Genomic DNA, 21806 nt, shown 5'->3' on the forward strand with positions numbered 1-21806 from the left:
GCCGGGGACGTGCCCACAGCAGAGTAGAGCTCTTAGAAAAGGAACAGCAGATTCCGATGACCAAACCGAAAGCATCATCCCAGGACGGCCACCGTCCATGAGTATATATGAGGCTGGATCCCTTCTCATCGCCCTAGAGGTCATGTAATAGGTGCCTCATAAATGCGATGCACAATTAAAATAACGCTCACGGGACATGGGAAAGGAGAGAGAGATCTCCGTCCTTTCCTCTCTCCCTTGTCCTCGTTACCAATGTCCTTAACCTGATAACACTGTATGTGGAGAGATTTATAATCAACCCAAAGAAAAAAATAGTAAAAACAGGAAATAGCTGTCGAGAACAACATAACTTACTCTACACAGTAAATTGTTTGAAATATAGAGAAAAAAAAAATCAACGTGGGGAAAACCAAGAATCAAATCCAGTGTTTACTGTTTACAATTTACCCTGGCGGCTGAGGTCTCAAGAAATCCATTTTTTAATATGGTCAAAACCCTGTAATTTCCAGGCATTCTCAGAAGACGGTCATGCATGCATAGAAAACTGAAGACGATGACCATGGATGCTTGTATGATTGTTCTTTCTACAAGTCACGTCTTTTAAAAGGAATATATTTAAAACGTAGCTGAAACTATTTGGGGTTATTGCTTTGATTAGTGTGTGTGGGGAAAATATAATCAGGAAGTGTTTCGAAGGCTGTCATTTCTGTTTTCTTCATCATAGGCCATATATCCATTAGCCACCCCAAATCCACGTGTTTCAGGCAGCACATTAGAACAAAGAAGTATTTCATGAAGTGCTTTGTACCAGAATTACCCCTTTTCTGAAAGACGAAAGTGTGAATTCACCTTTCATAGTTGAATAATTTTAGATAAGATCATTTGAATGTCATTTTTCGGCTACAAATGAAGAGTCAGAGGAATTTTTAAATTGATCACCTTTCTGGAACTTTACTATATGTTGTTGCAAAAAAAAAAAAAAAAAAAACAGCGGATCAGTTTATGAAGCAGAGATCTTTTTTGATGAACATGCAAAATATAAGCCGAAAGAACCCTATGCCCTGTGTTTTCATTTAATATCATAACCCGACACTAATTGAGCAATATCTCAACAAACGTCGAGCACTTGGGAGAAAGGAGGAGAGAACCGGTATTTATGGGACGTTTCCTATGCGTCCGTTATATTCCGTGACCTTCTTAAGTCCTCACAGCAGCCCTCCGAGGTGTCAGGACAGCCGGGTCCCTGGCAGGGCACTGGACCTCTCGGGGCCTCATCGCCTTATTAGCAAAACGAGTGACTGTATGTTTGGAGGTTGTCCTAGGAATCGAACCCAGTGTGAACGACCACGCGTCCGTGAGAGCTGCAGCGAGGCCAAGTCCATGGCGTGTAACGGGGAGGGAAGGCCCTGGGGGCAGCAGCGCCGCGGGGGACGAGCGGCCGGGGCCTAGGGAGGCCGGGCAGCCTTGAAGTGGGGAACCCCTCCGTGCTGTTGTCTGGGCCGGACACCAGCGTCCGCTACAGCTACGTGATGGTTCCTGTGCTTGAGGAATTGACAGGACTGGGGAGTCGCCTTGCTTTAGGGTGGAAATGCAGGAGGCTCATCCAGTTGGGGTGAAGGTGACGGACACGTCCCAGCCCCAGAGGGCCGAGTGATGGCCCTTGGCGTCCAGAGCCGCTGGGCCCGCCGGGAGCTGGGCGCTGGGTGTGCAGCTCCTGCCCAGTCGGTCCCTTCTGCGGACCAAGGGCCTGCGGCGGCCACTGCTGGGACTTACAACCCCAAGAAATCTCGTTTCTTTTTCTCAGTGTTTCTCTTTAAATTTTGGTTGTTTTTTTTATTTCTTTCTTTTTTTTTTTTTTATTTCCCCCACTCTTTTTTCTTTTATCCCCTAACTTGAAAAAGACTTCGAATATTTGGAAAACAATATAGACTAATAGACACCAGCATATCCCCCACATGTCAACAATTTAAAATACTTGTTTCAGATCCATAATTTTAAAGAAATAAATGATCAGCGCGGTTGAAGCCTGTTTCGTACGCACCTCCCCGCGATCCGTCCCCTTGCCCCCGCCACTGAACAAGCGACGTGACTGTTTCACATCATCCTGTAAGTGTGCTTCTCCCAAAACATTATCGGATAGGTTTTGTGATTTTGAATTTACATAAATGATGTTATTTTCTTCTGTATTTGGGGTTAGTCTGTTTTATTTGTTTCTTCTTTTTTTCTTAAAACATTTTATTTATTTATTTGAGGGAGAGAGAGAGAGAGAGAGAGCGCATGAGCAGGAGGAGGAGCCGAGGGGGAGGGAGAAGCAGCCCCCAGGCTTGATCCCAGGACCCCGGGGCCCCCCAGACGCCCCTCTTCGATCATCTTGAAGCGATTGTGGGTTAACATCAGCCTTATTTTCTAACAGACGTTCCTCTCTGACCACTGGTCTAACTGCTTTCCACAGTTTTGAAATAGTGCCTTCATAGCCATCGAATTAAATACGGTGGGGCTTTCGCTGTGATTCTTCTTGGAGTCTTTAAAACATTACAGCTTTAAGTTTCCCGAAATGTGCAGTTATTTGTTTTTTAAAGATTTTATTTATTTGTTCCTGAGAGACACACACAGAGAGAGGCAGAGACACAGACAGAGGGAGAAGCAGGGAGCCCGATGCGGGACTCGATCCCGGGACCCCGGGGTCACGCCCTGAGCCGAGGGCAGATGCTCAACCACGGAGCCCCCGGGCGCCCCCAAAATCTGCAGTTATTATGGAGTTACTGGGTTCCAATTTTGTTACGTGGTGATTGGGAACCACGGCTTACAGAGCACCAGTTCTTTGGAATTCACGGAGACAGAATTCTGGTTAATAGCGCGAAGCCAGTCCTTGAAAAAAACGTATCGTGTTGACTCGACAGGGATATACTAGCCTCCTTTCCCCGGGACTGGGGCTCCGCACACGTTCCTTAGAGCAATCTTACCAACTGTGCTCCTCAAACTACTGTATCGTTACTACTTTTCTTTATCTGCCTGACGTTTTTAAGAGAAGTTTATTAAAATCCTCCACCAGCGTTTCTCCTGGAATTTCCCTCCACTTGGCTTATACGATTTCAGGTTTTGTTGCTTTATATAGTTGAGCCTCAGGACCTTTATCCTTCATGATTTTTCCATGCAAGTCTGTTTTATCTTATGTTAATATCACGGAACCAGCTTTCTTTTGGTCACTCTTTCCTTTTCTGCTCCTTTATTTCTGACTTATTGAGGTCATGGAGTTTTAGTTGATTCTGTCGTAAACGGTATTGAGTTAGATTTTTAAAATATTGAATCTTATAACATCAGTTAACAAGGATACTTGTTCTGCTTATCTTTATTGTGATTACTTTTATGTCACTCATTTTCTGACTTTTTTTTCTATGAAGTTTGCTATTTTTGTTTCTTTTTCTCCTTTTCTTTCTTGATTACTTTTATTTCATTTTCTGATTTTTTTTCTATGAAGTTTGCTATTTTTGTTTTTTCTCCTTTTCTTTCTTGATTACTTTTATTTCATTCATTTTCTGACTTTTTTTCTATGAAGTTTGCTCTTTTTGTTTCTTTTTTCTCCTTTTCTTTCTTGATTACTTTTATTTCATTCATTTTCTGACTTTTTTTCTATGAAGTTTGCTCTTTTTGTTTCTTTTTTCTCCTTTTCTTTGATTACTTTTATTTCATTTATTTTCTGACTTTTTTTCTATGAAGTTTGCTCTTTTTGTTTCCCTTTTCTCCTTTTCTTTGATTACTTTTATTTCATTTATTTTCTGACTTTTTTCTATGAAGTTTGCTCTTTTTGTTTCTTTTTTCTCCTTTTCTTTGATTACTTTTATTTCATTTATTTTCTGACTTTTTTCTATGAAGTTTGCTCTTTTTGTTTCTTTTTTCTCCTTTTCTTTGATTACTTTTATTTCATTTATTTTCTGACTTTTTTCTATTAAGTTTGCTATTTTCGTTTCTTTTTTCTCCTTTTCTTTCTTTCTTTTCCTTTTTTTTTTTTTTCTTTCAATTGGATTACTGGTTTTTCTTTCACTTTCTCCCCATCTTTCCCTCCACTATCTGGAAACTTGCACACTTCCTATTGTTTTAGCGGCCACTATTAAAATATCATGCATATGTTTGTCTGAATTAAATAATACAGCAATGATAACTTGCTCCAATACATTCTCTCCAATCATATATATCACTGTTGACTAGTGTTTTAGTTACGCCTTCCTTCTAAACCTTCCCCAGGTTTGTAATCACTTGGTTATTATATTTGGGCTTTGCTACTTTCTGGCCATGTTACCGTTCAAGTTGTGTGAGTGTGCCGTGCCTCAGTGTCCCTGTGTATATGACGGAGACTAGACTTGTATCCATCTGTAGGTTTCCTGGGGAATTAGACGAGCTAGTTCTGTCCCTGGCACATAGCCGCTGCCCAGGGAATTTTAACTGCCGTGTCTTCTCAGGCTCTTCCTCACTGTGACACTTTCTCAGATAGTCCTTACTTTGCCGACCTTGGCAGTTTTGAGGAACACTGTGGTCAGTCATTTTTGTAGATGCCCCTTGGTTGCGATTTGCTGGATGTTTTCCTGATGGTTAGACGGAGGTGACGGGTTTTGTGGAAGTCGCGGTACAGTGCTATTCTCATTCTCATCACATCATCTCAAGGGTATATGCTCTCGACATGACTTACCGCTGGCGGTATCGGCCTCGGTCCCCTGGCTGGGTGTGTTTATCAGGCTTCTGCACTGTTACCCTCCCCTCGCCCTTCCATTCTGTACTCTTTAGAAGGAAGTAAGGATAGTGCCACTGGTCCATTCACATATTCATTTTTATGTAAGAAAGACCACGATAAGTTGATTTTATTATTGCATACAGCCAGTATTTACTTGTATTAAGCCACACACTTACGTGGTATTTTTGTATTGTGGTAAAATACACACAACACAAAGTTTGCCATCTTAACCATTTTTAGGTACATAGTTCAGCAACATTAAGTACCTTCCCATTGCCGGGCTACCGTCACCACCATCCAGCGCCAGAACTTCTTCGTCTTGCAAACCTGAAGCTCGGGGCCCGTTGAACGCTACCTCCCCGTCCCCCTCTCCCCTCGGTTCCTGGCAACCACCGTCCGACCTTCGTCTCTTCCAGTGACTGTTAAACTGCATACGGCTGAAGTCTTACATCATTAGGTGAAGTTTGGGCACGAATGGTCTTATCTTCCTTCACTGAGTCCTTTTTCTACAGAGAGAGTGAAGTATGGAAGTGTCTGCACTTGCTTGGGCTGGGTCGCGCTGGGTTTCTGAGATCTTAGACCAGACTTTTGGTTACTTTCTCAGCCTGGGGTTTTCAGAATCCTTGGGTTACTGTAGCATCAGCTTTTACTTTCTGCTCTGTCTTGAATTTTCTAATTGTTTCTGAAATCTGGGGATTTCTGTGTCTTCCTCTTTCTTTTTATTCCCTTTTCTTGTTCCCCCCCTTCCTTTCCTTTCCTCTCTTTCTCTCTCCCTTCTTCCCTTCCTTTCTCTTTTTTGAATTATGCTCTGCACTAAACAATAGTTTTTAAAATTCGCTGTATGATCTATAGGAAGGTTATGAAGAGAATACATCCTAAGAGTTCCCGTCAGAAGGAGAAATGTTTTCTCCTTTATTCTTTCTTTCCTTTTTATCCCATCTATGTGAAAAGATGGATGTTAGCTGAGCCTGTCCTCATCGTTTCACAATAAATGTGAATCAAACCATCATGCTGTGTGCCTTAAACTCATATAGTGAGGTATGTCATCTATTTCTCAATAAAGCCAGAAAAAATATCATACAGTAAATAAGATTTACATCATGGGAAAAATGCACACTTTCCAAGCATTTCTGTAAGTTTTATGAGAAAAAGATCCCTTCTGCATCAGCTTGGGCAGCCAAAGTCCTACTTTTTTTCTGAGGAAGCAAAACACCCTTCATTCAGCCTGATGCTTGACATCTGGAGAAGACAAGAACTGGAAGATTGGGGCAGGGTCCTGTCTGGGACACCCGCTGTCAGGGACTAATGGGGAGGGAGATGAGAAGAAGAACCCTGAGAAGCATGAATGGCCAAGGCCAGTGGCCCCAATCATGATACCATTATGTTTCCGTATTTTTTTAAAGATTTTATTTATTTATTCATGAGAGACACACAGAGAGAGGCAGAGACCCAGGCAGAGGAAGAAGCAGGCTCCACACAGGGAGCCCGACGTGGGACTCAATCCCAGGACCCCGGGGTCACGCCCTGAGCTGAAGGCAGACGCTCAACCACTAAGCCACCCAGGCGTCCCATGTTTCTATATTTTTATCTTTACTTCTGTGCTTTGCAAGATTTTTTGGGGGGTGGGGGGAGCTAACAATGATTTATTTTAAAATTTTGTCAATCAATCACAAAATTTTACAACATAATTAATTTTTCAGGAGATGATTAGTGTTCCTGTATCAACTTGATACCCTTCCAACCAAGAGCAAAGAAATTAAATTTGCCAATTTAGTTTATTCAGGGAACCATTTCACTTATAAGGGTATATATATATTTTTTTGAGATTTTATTTATTTATTTTTTATATATAAATTTATTTTTTATCGGTGTTCAATTTGCCAACATATAGCATAACACCCAGTGCTCATCCCATCAAGTGCCCCCCTCAGTGCCCGTCACCCAGTCACCCCCACCCCCCGCCCACCTCATAAGGGTATAGTTTTTCTTTCCTTCTTTCTTTTTTGTTTTTTACAATATTTGACATAGGCTCATAGAGTCCCTTGCATGATCTTAGGTTTGGAAACATTGACATTAAAGGCACTGATTGGAGCCCTAGAGAAAAGAAGTCACTCTTGCCTCGCTCCTTTCTCTCCCAAGGTGTCGCTCTTGCTGGCTAGTCCAGAAGCTGCATCTGCAGCCACTGCTAGTGCCCATCTTGACACAGGTCACACCTTCTGCAGAGGTTGGCAGCGCAGTTCCTGAGGGGTCTGGGCACAGGTACATATTAGCTTTCAGAAGATGTTACCTGGACCAGCGGGGAGATTATCATACAGAATCATCTCGTTGCCACTCTTAACAAATGATCCCAATTTTCATATCAGATTAGAAAACCCTGGGCCATCAGAGCAAATGTGATTCCACCCCACTTTGGTAAATGCCACTTATATAATCATCCCTCACATAAAGATTTTCAGGCTGGGTAAAAACCCATAAATAAAAAATGAAAATAATAAATACAAATTTGTTTATTCTTTCAGACTAGACCTTGGAACAATTTCTGCTGATTTTCCTTGGCAGCTGGTAGGCAGGTCTCCTCCATCCCCCATCTCCCACCCCCCAGGCCTGGTGCTGAACAAGAAATCCCTAACACCAAATCTAAGCCCCTCGTGAGACTCACGCCTGGGCTCCTCTGCAGACAGCCTGGCATGAAGGACAGTGGGCAGAGCACTGGTCCCTGAGCGAGCCTGAGGGGACAGTGGGAGAGCGAAGAGGAAGTCATGGGGGGGGGGGCAGCCATCTCTGTTGCTTTGTGTAGCTGCAGAGCGCGGCCTTGGCTCGGGGCATGGACAGTGCGGTTCTGTTATCTAGGCTTGTGAGTCACACACATCGCCTTGTAACTCACCTGTTCTTGTTTTTATATAACGAATCAAGGTCATTGAGGGGTGAGGGGTGGGCATCTCAGCGGGCACGCTCAGGCATCGACATCTGGGCCTCCGGATATGGAGAATGGAATGGGGAACGATGTTGGGCAGCTTTTGTGGGTGCCTGCAAGGGGGGGCGGTGGCCCCCGAGTGGGCACGGGCACGCGTTCAGATCCTCCCGCAGGGGCAGCACCTGCTCTGTGAATCCAGGGACCTCCTGTGTCGCATCTACTTGCAGATCCCTGTGTCACCCTCCTGCTTCACCTCACCCAACTCATCGCATCTCCGACTGTTATGTGCACTGGTTCCCGTTGTCAGATTTGGACAGGACTTCTTCAGAGCCCAACACAAGATCCATGGGTGGTGTCTGTCAGGTGTCGCAGGACGGGCCTTGGGCAAGTGCCGTGGGCCAGAGGGTGAGAGCCAGAGGGAAGCTTTGCTCTGGGGAGTGGACGGATCAGCTCGGAGGCCCTGGGTCTCTTGCAGACACAGAGGAGGGTGGGGAGCATAGCTCCTCCCCGTGACCGGAGGGAAGGGAAGGAAGAAAGAGAAGGGAGATAGGACGACGTGACGACGTGACCGAGCAGAAGTGGGCCCTGTCTCAGGGAAGCGCAGCAGGTGGAGGGTGGAGAAGTGCCATCGAGGGTGCCCGTCATCAAGTCGGGAGCTCCACGTCCCCATGTCTTTGATCTGGTCACCATTGTCACACTGTTTCTGGATTTTATCCGTTTGTTAGTCATTCAGCCTTTATTCAATCACTTGTCTCTGTCCTTGGTCGCTCCGTCTCGACGAGCGTCGCTCTGATGCGAACTCTGAGAACTCCCGCTACCCTCGGCAGCCTCCCAGGTGAGCTCCTTTCAGTTCCTGGAAGACACACGCCCAAAGTGACAGTTATTTCCTCTTTTGGAAGGAGGCGGAATTTCTTTAATAATTTTTTTCAAGTGGGGAGTTTAGCCGTGGTCGCAGAGGCGAATTTTTCATGATTCTCCAGTTGCTATGAAAAGTAACGTAACGGCGTGAAGTGAGTTCCCATGATGGGAGTTGTCCTGTCGCTGCGAATTGCTGTGATCATCTTTGAAGTGACATTTCGTTCCACACTGTCTGTCAGCAGCTATGTGGGGTTTGTTTTGGATTCAAAACTGTGCGAGATGAGTTGATCTACATCCAAGAGATTCAAACATTTTTTTGTTGTTTCTTTTGGATCCGACCGCTGTCCACTCGTTCGGTTGTGGGGTAGTTTTGTTATGTTTAGCCGTCCTGAGACTTTATATTCAGACGCGGTCTGATGCATACGCTTCCCCCTGCCTTTACCTACTGAAAGATGGCGAGAGAAGAAAAATCAGCTCTTATCCTTTCTCATCCCATTAAATTTTTAAAGAAATCGTATTTCTACTACTCTATGCACGTCTTATGTCTTGAAATTTTGACATATGTATTACGTACGACGGATCAGCATTTTCCCCTGTGTACTATGGACGCATCCAGAGTTTTGTTTTCTTTTCAAATCTTCCAGACTGTGTGTGTGTGTGGGGGGGGACAGGGGGGGATGTGCTATTTGTAAGCAGATGATTTAATTTCAATAAATGCCTTTTTATTTCTCCCTCCCTGTGATTTATTGCTTGAAACCGTGAGAACCATCCAAATGCCGAGGCTGTTTTCCAGCCTTGACGAAACCTTGGTTGTGGACTTCATAGACTTAGGGAGACTGAGCTTGTATGATTCAGCGGTGGAAGCGACAACACCAGCGTTAAAACCTTGTCAGAGGGCAGCCCCGGTGGTGCAGTGGTTTAGTGCCTCTTGCAGCCCGGGGTGTGATCCTGGAGACCCGGGATCAAGTCCCATGTGGGGCTCCCTGCATGGAGCCTGCTTCTCCCTCTGCCTGTGTCTCTGCCTCTCTCTCTGTGTCTCTCATGAATAAATAAATAAAATCTTTTTTTAATATAAATTTATTTTTTATTGGTGTTCAATAAATAAAATCTTAAAACCCTTCATTTAAAAAAATTTAAAAAATGACATTTCCTATGTGCTTATTCTCTTTGAGGGAATTACATCTAGATAAAAATTGTCCCTTGCAAAATGCTTGTTTTATCTCGAAGTCCCCGTAAGATGCCGTGTTTGGCGTGGCTGCGCGGAGACCAGACGGGACCCTCGCTGTGTGAACCCGGCGCGTGGAAGGTAGGCCGTCGCCCTGCCTTCCGCACAGCGGGTGCCGCCCCTCTGCGGGGAGGAGTTGGGTGAAGCAGCCCCTCTGCAGGGCCGGTCCTGGACCCTGACTGTGGGGAAGCGTCTTCAACAGGGGAGACACGTGCAGGACCTGTCAGATAGGACGCAACTCCCGAGGCTTGTCTTCCTATCAAAGCGGGTGCCGCAGAAACGAAAAGAAAAGAAATGATTACTGAGCTGGATTTTTTTCAAATCCCACCAACCTTGGTCTTGGGGAGAAAATAAGAGTGAGCGTCAGCAGCTAACATTAAACCACCCAGACAGACTTCCTCTGTCAGGTTTAGGAAATTCCAGAGGGTCTCAACTGTGCCAAAAACAATAGGATTTTTCTGCTTGTTCTTTGTGGCCGCGGTTCTGTTTCCTCCTGGGCCTTCAGCCCCAAGGGGAGATGCCTGTCTTCTCCCCAGTAGCTTCGAGGGTCGAGGGACCTCAGGAGCTACAGCTGGAAGGGGATCGCAAAGATCACCTAGTGGAACGACCTGACTGTCCCCGTGAATGGGGTGAGACCAGAGAGGAGTGGCTTGTGCAGGGACACAGGCCAGTGTGTACCAGAGCCCCCGCCTTCTGACTCAGGGCTTGGGGCACACACTGAAGAGCCTCATTTCCCTCCAAGACGCATCCTCTAGTCACCATGGGGTGTCCTCCCGCGGCCCCACAGAGCCTCTCACCCCCACCCTGTGCCCTCGCTGCTGCCGTGACCCTGCCCGGCGCGCCCTGGCCCTCCCGCTCCTCGGCTCCAACCCACGCATCCCGCGACATCCAGCCCATCTCCAAAGTGAAGGCTTAGTAGCTCTTCCAGCTCAAAATAACCTCTCCTCTCTCGAGACGTCTTCATTTTTATGTTTATTCTGTTTCATGTTTGGTCTCTATTTCCTAGCCAGATTAGTCCCGCCACTGTCCAAGTTTTTGTCTTCTGCGCTGTGGTCCTCCTGGCACCTACCGCCAGGCCGAGAACACGTGACTCCCCGCTTGTGGACGGGCATGTGGCGCAGCCTTCTGGGCAGTAGAAGAAGGAAGGGAGAGGCCCAGACACACAGAACCCCAATGCACAGACGTTCAGGTCTTCCCCAGACTCCGTCTCCACTGTTCCTCTCCCAGCACCTGCGTCAACTGCCAACTCCATTTATCTCCTCTCTCCATAGACTATTCGAGCAAGAGGTAGTTCCTATTACTGTTAAGATAGAAGTATCCCAAAGGTCTTGCTCATTTTATACTTTGAGATGCGCAGTTTCATCTAAAGCTCCCCTTTTCGGAAGAATGGATGCCCAGGATGGGTATTAGGGTAGATACTCTGTGTAGACATATGAGGCACCGCCCATAGGAAACTCACAGGGGTACTGATGATAGATTTTTTTTAATGGAAACTAATAAAGACCACAGTTATCCTAAAATCCTAAGCAAAGGAGCTCATGTGAATCATAGCGCAATCCATAGACATACTTTCTCCTTTGTAAAATTCCTCCTAAAACAACCTAAAATTCCTCCAATGGTTTAAAGCCAAGGAAACAAAGGACTCGAAGGTCACCTCCAGATTCAGATCTATTTCATCTTTTCCCGTCCTCATTTTTATTAACCGTCTTCACCCTCAGTAGACGTGGAGCCGAATGCCTCGGTAGCAAGAGGACCTTAGGGACAGGCAGGCAGCCGGGCAGCGTAGCAATATGGAAAGACCTGGACTAGAAGCATAAAGGCCCAGGTCGCAGGCCTCAGCCATGGCGCTCACTGTTGCAGCCCCTCCGTGCAAAGCCTCTTAGCAATCAGCGTTCTCATTTCTTAGATGTGGATCATCATCCCTACTCTACATCTAGGCATTCTTCACACGTATAGTGGTCTCTTCGACATTTCCTTCACCGCTAGATCGTCAGCCACACGAAGGCAGGGTCTCTTTTGTGTCTTGTTTGTCACTAAATCCCCACAATTTGGCTCCTAGTAAGCCATGTGCTGCATTCATTGGTCGCTTGACCAAATAAAAGGGAGAAGTTTAAAGCAATTACAAGCTGTTTTTATGGTTCTTGTTATCTTTGCATGTTGTTCTGGTTCCGTAGAAGGTGGCAGGTTTTGGTTTGGGTTTCCATTCTCCACTCTCTATGACCGAGGAGGTGAGGCAAAAGGCCCACAGTGAATCAGCAGAGACCAATGACGGACCCTTGGTCCAGAGTGTGTAGCTTCCAAAGTTCATGGTATTTCTTTGTAGATTCTTCCCTCGTCTTAGTACCTGGCACACAGAGTGGATGGGTTTGACCTTTACGCAGGTTTGTTCTGTGTCCCTTGATGTGTGTGTGCCAGAAATCATCAACCGCAAGGTGACCTTCTCTGCCTATCATCACTGGTTGCTTTTCTTCTGCAATTTTCTCCTTTGGTCTTTGATGTACAGGTATTTTGGGTGGCAAAGGTAAGCTTCTAATGGCACTGTACCGAATGTGTCTTCCTGGGGATGAGCGTGTGTCTGAGGATGATCCAGATCGTCCGGGGGAGCTGTTATGTTAAAGCCCCTACTACAGGTAGGCTCTGAGACCTGGAGAAAAGCGGGCCTTTGGCAATAGACAAATTGCTTTTAAAAGCTTAACGTGGCTGGTCGTCTAGCAGGGAAGGAAGATGTTAAAGAACTCATTAGTGTATGAAGAGTGCCTAGGTGTAGGGCAGGGATTATCATTCTCATTTGGTGGGTGAAAAAAACTGATGCTGAGAAAGGCAAGAAGCTTTGTCCAAAGTTTTTAAGACAATAAGTGACACAGTCAGGCCTCCGTATTATACACTAAGGAAAACTATAGTTCCCTCCTCAAGGGTGTTGTGATAAATCAGTAAGGAAATACGTGAAATTATTGAGCACAGAATCTGGCCCAAAATAAGTATTCAGTAAAGGTGAAGTTCCATTCACTTTCTTTCTTTTTGTTCTCTTTTCCATAAATTAACTTGAATGAAAAGTGGCTAAATTAGACTTGAGTCCTATAAAGGCTCACCGGAAGTGCTTCCTCTCAGTTCATACTAACCCTTCAGACTGCTGTACCCACATTTCCTGTTAGCACAAGTCGAGGGGGCGTAACACGGCCTTCATTTGTTGAGAGAGGCATGAATAGGCAGACACAGTGATGAAGGTGTCGATTCAGGCTGGCTCCGCCACCTGCACTGACTACCCATCATCCCTGGAAATTAACCCAACTTCACCATAGTCACTGAGATGGAAACAAGTGCCTGTCCACTGAGCGTTACCCTCAGAGGCAAAGGGTGACGGTCTAGTACAGACGATGCATCCACATCGGTAATCACATGAATATACATGTCTTAAGATAATGCATTGCATGAGTGCAATTGCGTATGTATTTTTTTCTGGAATAAGAGCTGCATGGAAGTTAATCATTTTATATGAAAATATAATGATGACCAAATTTGAGTCAACGTCCTGTTTCATATCCACTCTTGCTCACTTTACTACAACCCTATGCATCATCAGACATGTTGGTATAAGAAAGTGATGATGTGCACCCTGGTCTTTATAGGTCCAATGGGTGTCAGTCCTATATCTTTATAAATTTCAAAAAAAGCATTATCACTCACTAGAAAAATATAGATCGTTTTTATTCAAAGTAATGATAGATATGCATAAATATACCATAAGCAACAAAATTTTATTTTGTTCTCTTCATTGAAGACATTAATTCTGACTTAGTCTTTGCTATTGAGTCCATTAACTTAAATAATATCCACTCGGTAGCTAGATGAGCGTATATGCAAGATTTTATATAGTATGCTTTGTGCACACACAGTAAAACCAATACATAAACACTGAGGTGTGGGAACACATGATTAGTGCCCCTTTATAAAATTAACGTATTTAGGTTCTACAATTATGTATTATTTCATAGTGTATCAATAAGAACAGAACCTACTCTAGATTTTTCAACAGGAATTTAGGGAATTAGCACCTATGGCAAAAAGAGTTAATTCTTTGGAAGACATGGGATAGAGAAGATCAGGGATGCAGCTACTGGTATCCAGAAAATCATGAAACACAGGAACTAGAGGTAACTGTCACCAGTGATTTCAGCTGCCCAGAGCACTAAACCTAGTGATTTGTATGAGGATACTTGGAAGCTGTTGGCAAAAACCTCACATATGCCATCTACAAAGCCCCAGGTGACTACCCACCTCAAAGGAGTAACGGTGGTTTCTATTTCTCTTTGGTCTTTGAAATGTTACATGAATTATTTTAATCTAACACCAACTCTGCTGGCAGAGATTCAAGAAAATGTAATTCTCAGGCTTCCAATTCCTACACCACCAGGGAGAGTACAGAAGGAGAAATGGGTGTTGAGTTGCCAGAACCCGTCTGGCATGCATAGGTAGTCGAATTCTTAGGGTGTTGACATGTCTCCCTTTGTCTGGATCAGTCCCAATTCCTATTGACCCAGAGTGAGTATTGATAGTGACGTGTGTCAACCTCAGAAGTTTCCCTATTTGGGGACACCTGGGTGGCTCAGTGGTTGAGCGTCTGCCTTCAGCTCAGGGTGTGATCCCAGGATCCTGGGATCGAGTCCCACATCGGGCTCCCTGCCTGGAGTCTTCTCCCTCTGCATGTGTCTCTGCCTCTCTCTCTGTGACTCTCATGAATAAATAAGGAAACTAAGGATATAGTAAGTGCCAATCATCGTGCTAAGCTCTGGGAACGTTGATGAACAAAGACACACATGATCCCGGCCTTCATGGAACTTTGAGTCTGTTTTAGTGAAAGACAAGGGCCTAAACATGGCAACAGCTACAAGGATAGAACAGAAGAAACCTATTTGAAAGAGACTAAGGACTTAAACTGCACAGATATTGGTAATTCATCAGCATAGTGTTAAGACCCTTAGACTCTTGGGTCATACCATCTGGGTTTGAATACCGGATCTACCACGTTTTAGCTCTTAGCTTTGGAAATTGCCAACTAAGTTCTGCCTCAATAGTCTTATCTGTAGAATAGGGATGGCAACAATAATTCACAATTAACAATTTTCACAGTTGTAAAATTAAATGAGATAAAAATTTATAAGGCTTATAAACACTCAAAAAATATTTGTTGTGATCCCAATAGTAAAAAAGGATGAGGAAGAGGAAGAAGAGAGGAAAAAGAAGAAAAAAGAGGATTAACGGAGGAGGGGGAGATCGTAATGGCTGAATATGAGAGAAGTTTCTAAGAAAATTCTCCGATTTCTGCTTTGGCTGTCTGGATGGACAGTTGTGTAAAATAATAACTGCAAGGGAAGACAGTTTATATGAGAGAAATATGCATAGTTTGTATTGCTAAAAGAATAATCCTAGGAAAACCAGTTTAAGTGGAGGGAAATAATGCATTCTGTTTGATGATGTTATTATGCTGAGTTTGAGGCACCTGTACGGTATCCAAATGACAACCTCTAACAGGCGTCTGAATATCTAAGTCTGGGGCTCAAATGGAGCTCTGAGCCAAAATCTAGATTTGTGGGTCTGTAGGGTCCATGGTGGTTGGGACCAAGGAAAATGAGGTAGATCGAGTAGAGTATTCAGATGAGATAATAAAGTGTCATTACCATTATCTGAGCTAGGCCAGTACTTAAAGGGCAGAAGAGAAGAAGCCCTTGAAAAACGCAGGAAGCAGTAGCCAGAGAGGTAGTAAAGAACCCGCCAGGGATGTGTGGAGAGCAGGGTGGATACGTACACAGCGCCAAGCACAAGCCAAGAAGGCAAGAACAGAAATGAGTCTCATGGATTCAGCAAGTGGGGACTCCGGGTGATTTTAATGAGAAGAGATTCAGGAGAGCAGGGAAAGTGGAAGCTGGTTGCAGAGAGTCGAGGGGAGAAAGAGAAGGGGGTGTGGAGGTGATGAAGCATCAGTCTTCTCTTCGGGTCACTTGAGTATGAAGGAAAGAGAAGGGTCAGCTGACGGCTAGAGGTCCTCTGAAAACAGAGCCTCTAGGGTCATATGGTTTCAGAGCTGCACACGGGATTTGCAGACCAGGAAGGGTTTTAGAATCCATGACCTTCAAAGTCCCTTCCTTCCCAAAGTACTTATTATTCCATGATTCTCTACTTGATAAGTCCCCAGGTTCAGCTTTTATTTTCCCAGGGTGTTACCAGTAGACAAGGCATAAAATCTGTCCTATCATAACAAATTTAAGTTATAATTTAACTTGATCTTATGAGTCTTTTTGTTTTAAGATATTATTTATTTATTCATGAGAGACACAGAGAGAGAGAGGCAGAGGCACAGGCAGAGGGAGAAGAAGCAGGCTCCCTGCAGGGAGCCCACGTGGGACCAGGATCATGCCCTGGGCCGAAGGCAGACACTCAACCGCTGAGCCACCCGGGCTGCCCTGATCTTATGAGTCTTCAGGGAAATAGAAAAGTCTTTAGAGTTCAAAGCATATCTCCACAGAGTGTATTTATAGATAGAGTCCTTCATTTCTTGGAATTGCGTACTTTCGACTCCTTTGTCATTCTTCCATTGGCTCCTCTTTTCGACCAGTGGCTTGTGCTCGTATGCCGTTTGTCTTTTGGACCGTCTTTTTCATGCCCGAGTTTCCAGCTTTTCCCAAGGAATAATCATTAAATCATTAGGTCATAACATTGGATGAGGTTTACTGAGTGGCAATTTTTTTTTAAAAGACTTTACCGTTTTCCCCCAGAGCTTTGGTTGGTTTATTGACTAAAGCAAAGCAGTTGGTTTGCTACTAATGAAATAAGGTAGGCTGAGCATCTGGAACTGTCCTACCAGGAGGGGCCAATGGCCTTGTTTTCTGAAGGTCCCCGGTCTCCCATCACTCACCTCTAGTCCTGCTAAGGCACGAGAGAGCCAGGATTGATGACTGCTTCATAATTCTGGACTGCGGCCTTTCATCTGAGCTCTTCTGTTTGGAAAGCCTCTTCAAATGTTTTCTTAGCCTCAAGGGAAACGTTTCGCTCAGAGATACCTCAGTTCTGATCAAAAGCATTCACAAATCCCCTTTTCATTTTTTTCCTACCAATTAAGGTCCTCTTTGCTGGGCAAAATAAACTCATAAACATGTTTCCACTGGTTTATTAGAAAATTCACTTTAGCTAGAAGAGTCAAAGTTGCTCTCATATGGGCAGACCCTAGGGAGCTAGGAAAAGGTTATTTTTCCCCAAAGAGTTCAAACCTATAATTTAATTTTCCTCTGGTTTTGACCACGCTCAGATTTTTGCTGACCTTATAGTATAACGCAGCCTATCAATTTCAGTTAGGGATTGGTCTCTGTCACTCCCACTTAATTAGAAATTTCTAAATTGTTGCTATCCTTTTGTTTTTATGCATGTGTGTAAAGCTTTTCTGTAATTATGATATTAAAATATTCCATTTCTTTAATTCCAAATAATATTATTTGAAAGATGCATCTTTCATATACAAGAAGATTTTTAAAAGAAAAGAACCTTTTTCAGTGAACATATATATTGATCGTTGGTCTGTTCTAATTTCAGAAACATTGGCTGCAAAACAAATACACTCTTGGAATTGAGGAGATATGATATTAATGATCGCTTCACTTGACTGAGCTTGGCCATTTGTGGGATTCATCATTAAAATTCCTCCTTCTATTCTTCATTCGTCCATCCCACTCACAGTTAATGGAAACAGTATTAAGTCTTAAACTCTTGCTAAGCAATGGGCAATGAGAACTACCTGGGTATAGTTAGCATTTTGAGTTTGTAAAGCAAGCCATTTATCATATGGCTTAATCTAGCCTATTTCTTAAAATAATCCAATATTTTTCTCTCAGTATTTTAAGATCCAATTTGAGAAAAATGGAAATTATTTGGTGGTTTTCTCATATAATCTACACCACCTCCATTCTTCTACTTATACCCTCCTTCAATCTAATCAGTCTCATATTTTGCAGCAACCGAATTTATATCTATTATAACAGGCTGCGTTACCCCAGGCATCATAGAGTGGCATGATTATGGTGGCAAAGACTTGAAAATAAGAAACTAATATGTTTAAAATCTTCAAAAAATAAAAGAATGAATAGCATCCATTAAAAAAATAAGTGTTTATGAAATAACAACTAAACGATAATGAAACTAGAATATATGGATGCAAAATAAAACCAATTAAAATTATTGGAAATCAAAATGTATAGTCATTTGGATTTTTAAAAAATTTCAACAGGAGTAAATAGTCAAAGAGAGACTTTATGAATTGGAATATGTAAATGAGAAAACTGTGTAGAAGAAAGAAAAAAAGAATTGAAACTATTGATGATTTTGAAACACAAACAGCTGTATTATGTACATCAGTATGTAGTTCCAGTAGGAGAGAACAGAGAGGAAGTTACTGAAAATTTTCTAGAATTCAGGCAAGACATGAGCATTCATATTCAAAAAAAAAAAAAAGTCAAAGGATACCAAGCAAGATGACATCTTAAAAGCGTCATCGTATATTTACATTTAGGTCGGCTAAAGACTATCAAGAACAAAATGTTCGCCTTTTGGAATGAGGAGATATGAAATACCGCTGGTGCTTCCATTAATGACCAGAGGTCTATTCCCACATTCTATTGTAAAACAGATTTCTTCTTTATTGATTCAGCTGTTTGCCTGCTGTCACTTCTCATGTAGTCATTGTCCAGCTCAGTTTAGTTGGCTGCTGTTTTTTGCTGTTTAACACTAGACCATCCCAAAACTGTTAAGAGACTTTTTATAAATAGCAAGAATTGTCTATGGGACAGAAGATTGGATTTCAAGCAGCATATGGTACTACTATAGTAACAATGGATTATCTTTATAGGATGCTTTCTGTCTACTGAACACTTATAAGGTTTTTCTGCTTTCATCTTCATAATGTCCCTATGAGGCCAGTACTACTTGTCATCCCCATTTTCCCTGAGACTTACCTGGAGAAGCTGAGGTCACTTGCCCAAGGTCACATAGCTTTAACTGGTATGGCCAGTGGGGCATCCTAGATTTTAAGCCAAATTCGGAGCCCAGATTCTTAATGGCTATTCTATGATACCTTCTTTTATGAAAAAGAGAAGCCTTTAAGAAATTTGTTTCCAAATTCCCACTGATCGCTTAGGGGAAAATGTGGTCTTCCGTTGACTCTGTATGAATGAAGGTTTTAGATATTGGCAGCATTTCTGGAGAAACTGAGAGCCAGTCAGTCACCCAGAGGATAGAGAGGACAGCAAGCCCAGGAACTATTGATGACGTCACAGAGTTGACCAGTCTTGCAGTCTGTAGGTCTGACTTATATCGTTCTGCTCCGCAAGTTTGAAGCTCTGTGAATGTGGACATTCAGTGAAATCCTCGTATTTTAGCTACTGCATTGATAAAACTAATGTAATCATAAACACTGATTTCTTGGGAAGGTCAGGAAAATGAATGTTAAAACCTTTTGAAGCACCTCAAAGCACAGTTTAGTTGTATGGTTTAGTTGTTTCTAAACTTCAGGTTTTTGTTTTAGGGGAATACAACTGGTCTGTAGACCTTTGACTTTACCTGCTGGGGCCCCACACACCCCGTATACATATGCACACCTGTGTGTTTCTCGGGTAGCCTGAGGGTCTCGGGCCTTCAGCTGTAACCAGCTCTGCTGCACTTTGAGACTCCAACGCGGGATTCCCACTGTGGAGTTACCTCTGCTGCTACCTGGCTCGACCTGCAGGCATGTGCACACCTTGCCAGGAGAATCTGATGACTTAAAGGGTTGGGTTAAGGCCTGAGATAACCCTGGCTGCCTACTGACGACCTGTGCTTGGAAGGAGCCTTTAGAATTGCACTATTTCTTACCATGCCAACCAAGCGGGGAGAAAATAATTCTCATGGTTCAAGGGTACATTTAACCTCATCCCTCTGCTAGATAATATGATGTTATTTTCTTGATAACTATGGTCACTATGACCTATGACATATGCACCTGTCTTTATTACTCAGCCTCAGGAAGGATTTTGGTATGTGTTGAAAAACAGTAATATTGAATTTATAATGCTAGAAATGGAATTACATTCTGGAATTAACCATTCTGACATCTTTTTTTTTTTTTTTCTGTAGTTCTCCTAATTCACTATTATTATGTGAAATCCAAGGCCATCCTTGGAAATGTTAGTAAGAAGTCTGAGGATTCAGGACCGATAGTAAAGTCATACAACTTAATTCTAAATATATGAAGGGATTCTGATGAAATATAACCAATAATACCCTAATAATACATAAAACTTTCAAACAAACCAATAAGAAAAAATCCCCAGGAAGTGATGAATAAATTAGCAAAAGGCTCAAAATATGTAATACAATCAAGTTGACAATGTTAAATTCTAGGGGCGCCTGGGTGGTTCGGTCAGTTAAACGTCTGCCTGCAGCTCAGGTCAGGACCCCGTCCTGGGATTGAGCCCGGCACCCGGCTCCCTGCTCAACAGGGAGTCTGCTTCTCCCTCTCCTGCTACTCTGCCTACTTCTGCTGGCTCCCTCTCGCTCCCTCTCTCTCTCTGTGTCAAATAAATAAATAAAATCTTTAAAAAAAGGTTAAATTCCAGTACTAATCAAATACATGTAATTCAAAACAATGAAAGACCATCTTTGCCTTCTAAATTAGTGATTTAAAAACAGAATTTTTACCGGCAAGAGCACAACAAAAAGGCATTTCATTATACTGTTTATGGGAATATAACTTGATACCCACTATTTGGACAGCAATTTGACAACATATGTAAAGATCCTTGAATATACCCTTTGATTAATTCTATTTCTTATAACCTATCCTCAAAAAAGTTCAAATATCAGGAAAGGTTTTATGTTTGAAACCAGTCATTACAATGTTGTTTGTGATAGTAAATGTTGGAAATAAAAGTATAACAATTGAAAATCATGTTTCATCCTTCTAATGGAATATCTTGCAGCCAAATATAAATAAAATTTTAGGGAGACTGTGAAGCAACAGATAAATTTTTAAGTTGTAATGTAAAATGAAATATTTTGGATTGTAATTGTAAAATGAAATATTTGGAAATACAATGGATTTATATATATATATACATATATATATACACACACACACATACACATATATGTGTATATATTGTGAAACAATTTAAAGACATTTAAAAGCATCTCAAAACAAAATTGAAGGAAAATACCAAAGTGTTAACAACGATTATCTCTTGTTGATAGGGTTATGCCTTCTTTTCCCTGCATTTTCCAAAATCTCCATGATTAATATGATTTCTGCTAAGAGAAAAAGGAAATTTATTTTTTGAAAAGTGCAATCAAAATAATGTCTTATGGGATTGGGGAAAGGGCCTCCAGAACTGTGGCCTGCATAGAAGGTTTGTTTTTTTTTTTTTTTTTCTCTAAAAACTGAGTCTTTATGATCACTTCATAAGGCCTGATATAAAATCTGTTTTGAGGGTCACCTGCATGGCTCAGTCAGTCAAACATCTTGATTTCGGCTCAGGTCCTGGGATCAAGCCTCCCATCCAGCTCTGTGCTCAATGAGGCGTCTGCTTGAGTCTCCTTGAGGACTCCTCCCCCTCTACCCCCCCCCCAATAAATAAATAAATTAAAAAAAAAAAATCTAGTTTGAATGACCCGCAAAGTCAACCTCTCCTAAGCTAGCGTTTAAGAGTGTGAAGAAGATGGCAGGAAAGGTTGTATCATAGCTTGAATCCTAAGCTGTGCTGAGGAGCTTATGGGCTTGGGCATGTTGACTGCATATAAATGTCACTCATCACAGGTGAACCTTGTTCATTTTGAGGCTGTAAGTTTAATAGAGTGAAATCTAAATGTGTGAATGTCAGTGCATAGAGTTGGGGTGGTGGTGGTTGCTCTGGACATCAAATCTCGGTTTGCAGTCTTTCAGGGCCGATCTCTCCCCCCAGAGGCATACATTCCCCATATGTACACACATTGCTGCCCTGAGCAATGAGAAACTTCAAAAGGTTATTATTGCCTATTTCTTATGCTCCATGAGATCTGCTGACAATAAC

The 21806-nt window shown here is 42.8% G+C and overlaps 1 protein-coding gene across 5 annotated transcripts in view; it reads left to right on the top strand.

Annotated features, from left to right (window-relative positions):
- The window catches only part of CPQ (carboxypeptidase Q), a 402483-nt gene that overhangs the window by 267253 nt on the left and 113424 nt on the right, over window positions 1-21806 (top strand). The window contains exon 6 of one of the 5 annotated variants that reach the window (XM_035708505.2): window positions 17305-17507. The exons of the other annotated variants lie outside the window; for them this stretch is intronic. Within the exon in view, the coding sequence (XP_035564398.1) occupies window positions 17305-17342 (38 nt within the window). The 3' untranslated portion in view covers window positions 17343-17507. Of the gene's footprint in view, window positions 1-17304; window positions 17508-21806 lie in introns of those variants that run through there. 5 annotated transcript variants of the gene reach the window in all.

This window comes from Canis lupus, chromosome 29, assembly GCF_003254725.2.
Source record: "Canis lupus dingo isolate Sandy chromosome 29, ASM325472v2, whole genome shotgun sequence".
Taxonomy (NCBI): domain Eukaryota; kingdom Metazoa; phylum Chordata; class Mammalia; order Carnivora; family Canidae; genus Canis; species Canis lupus.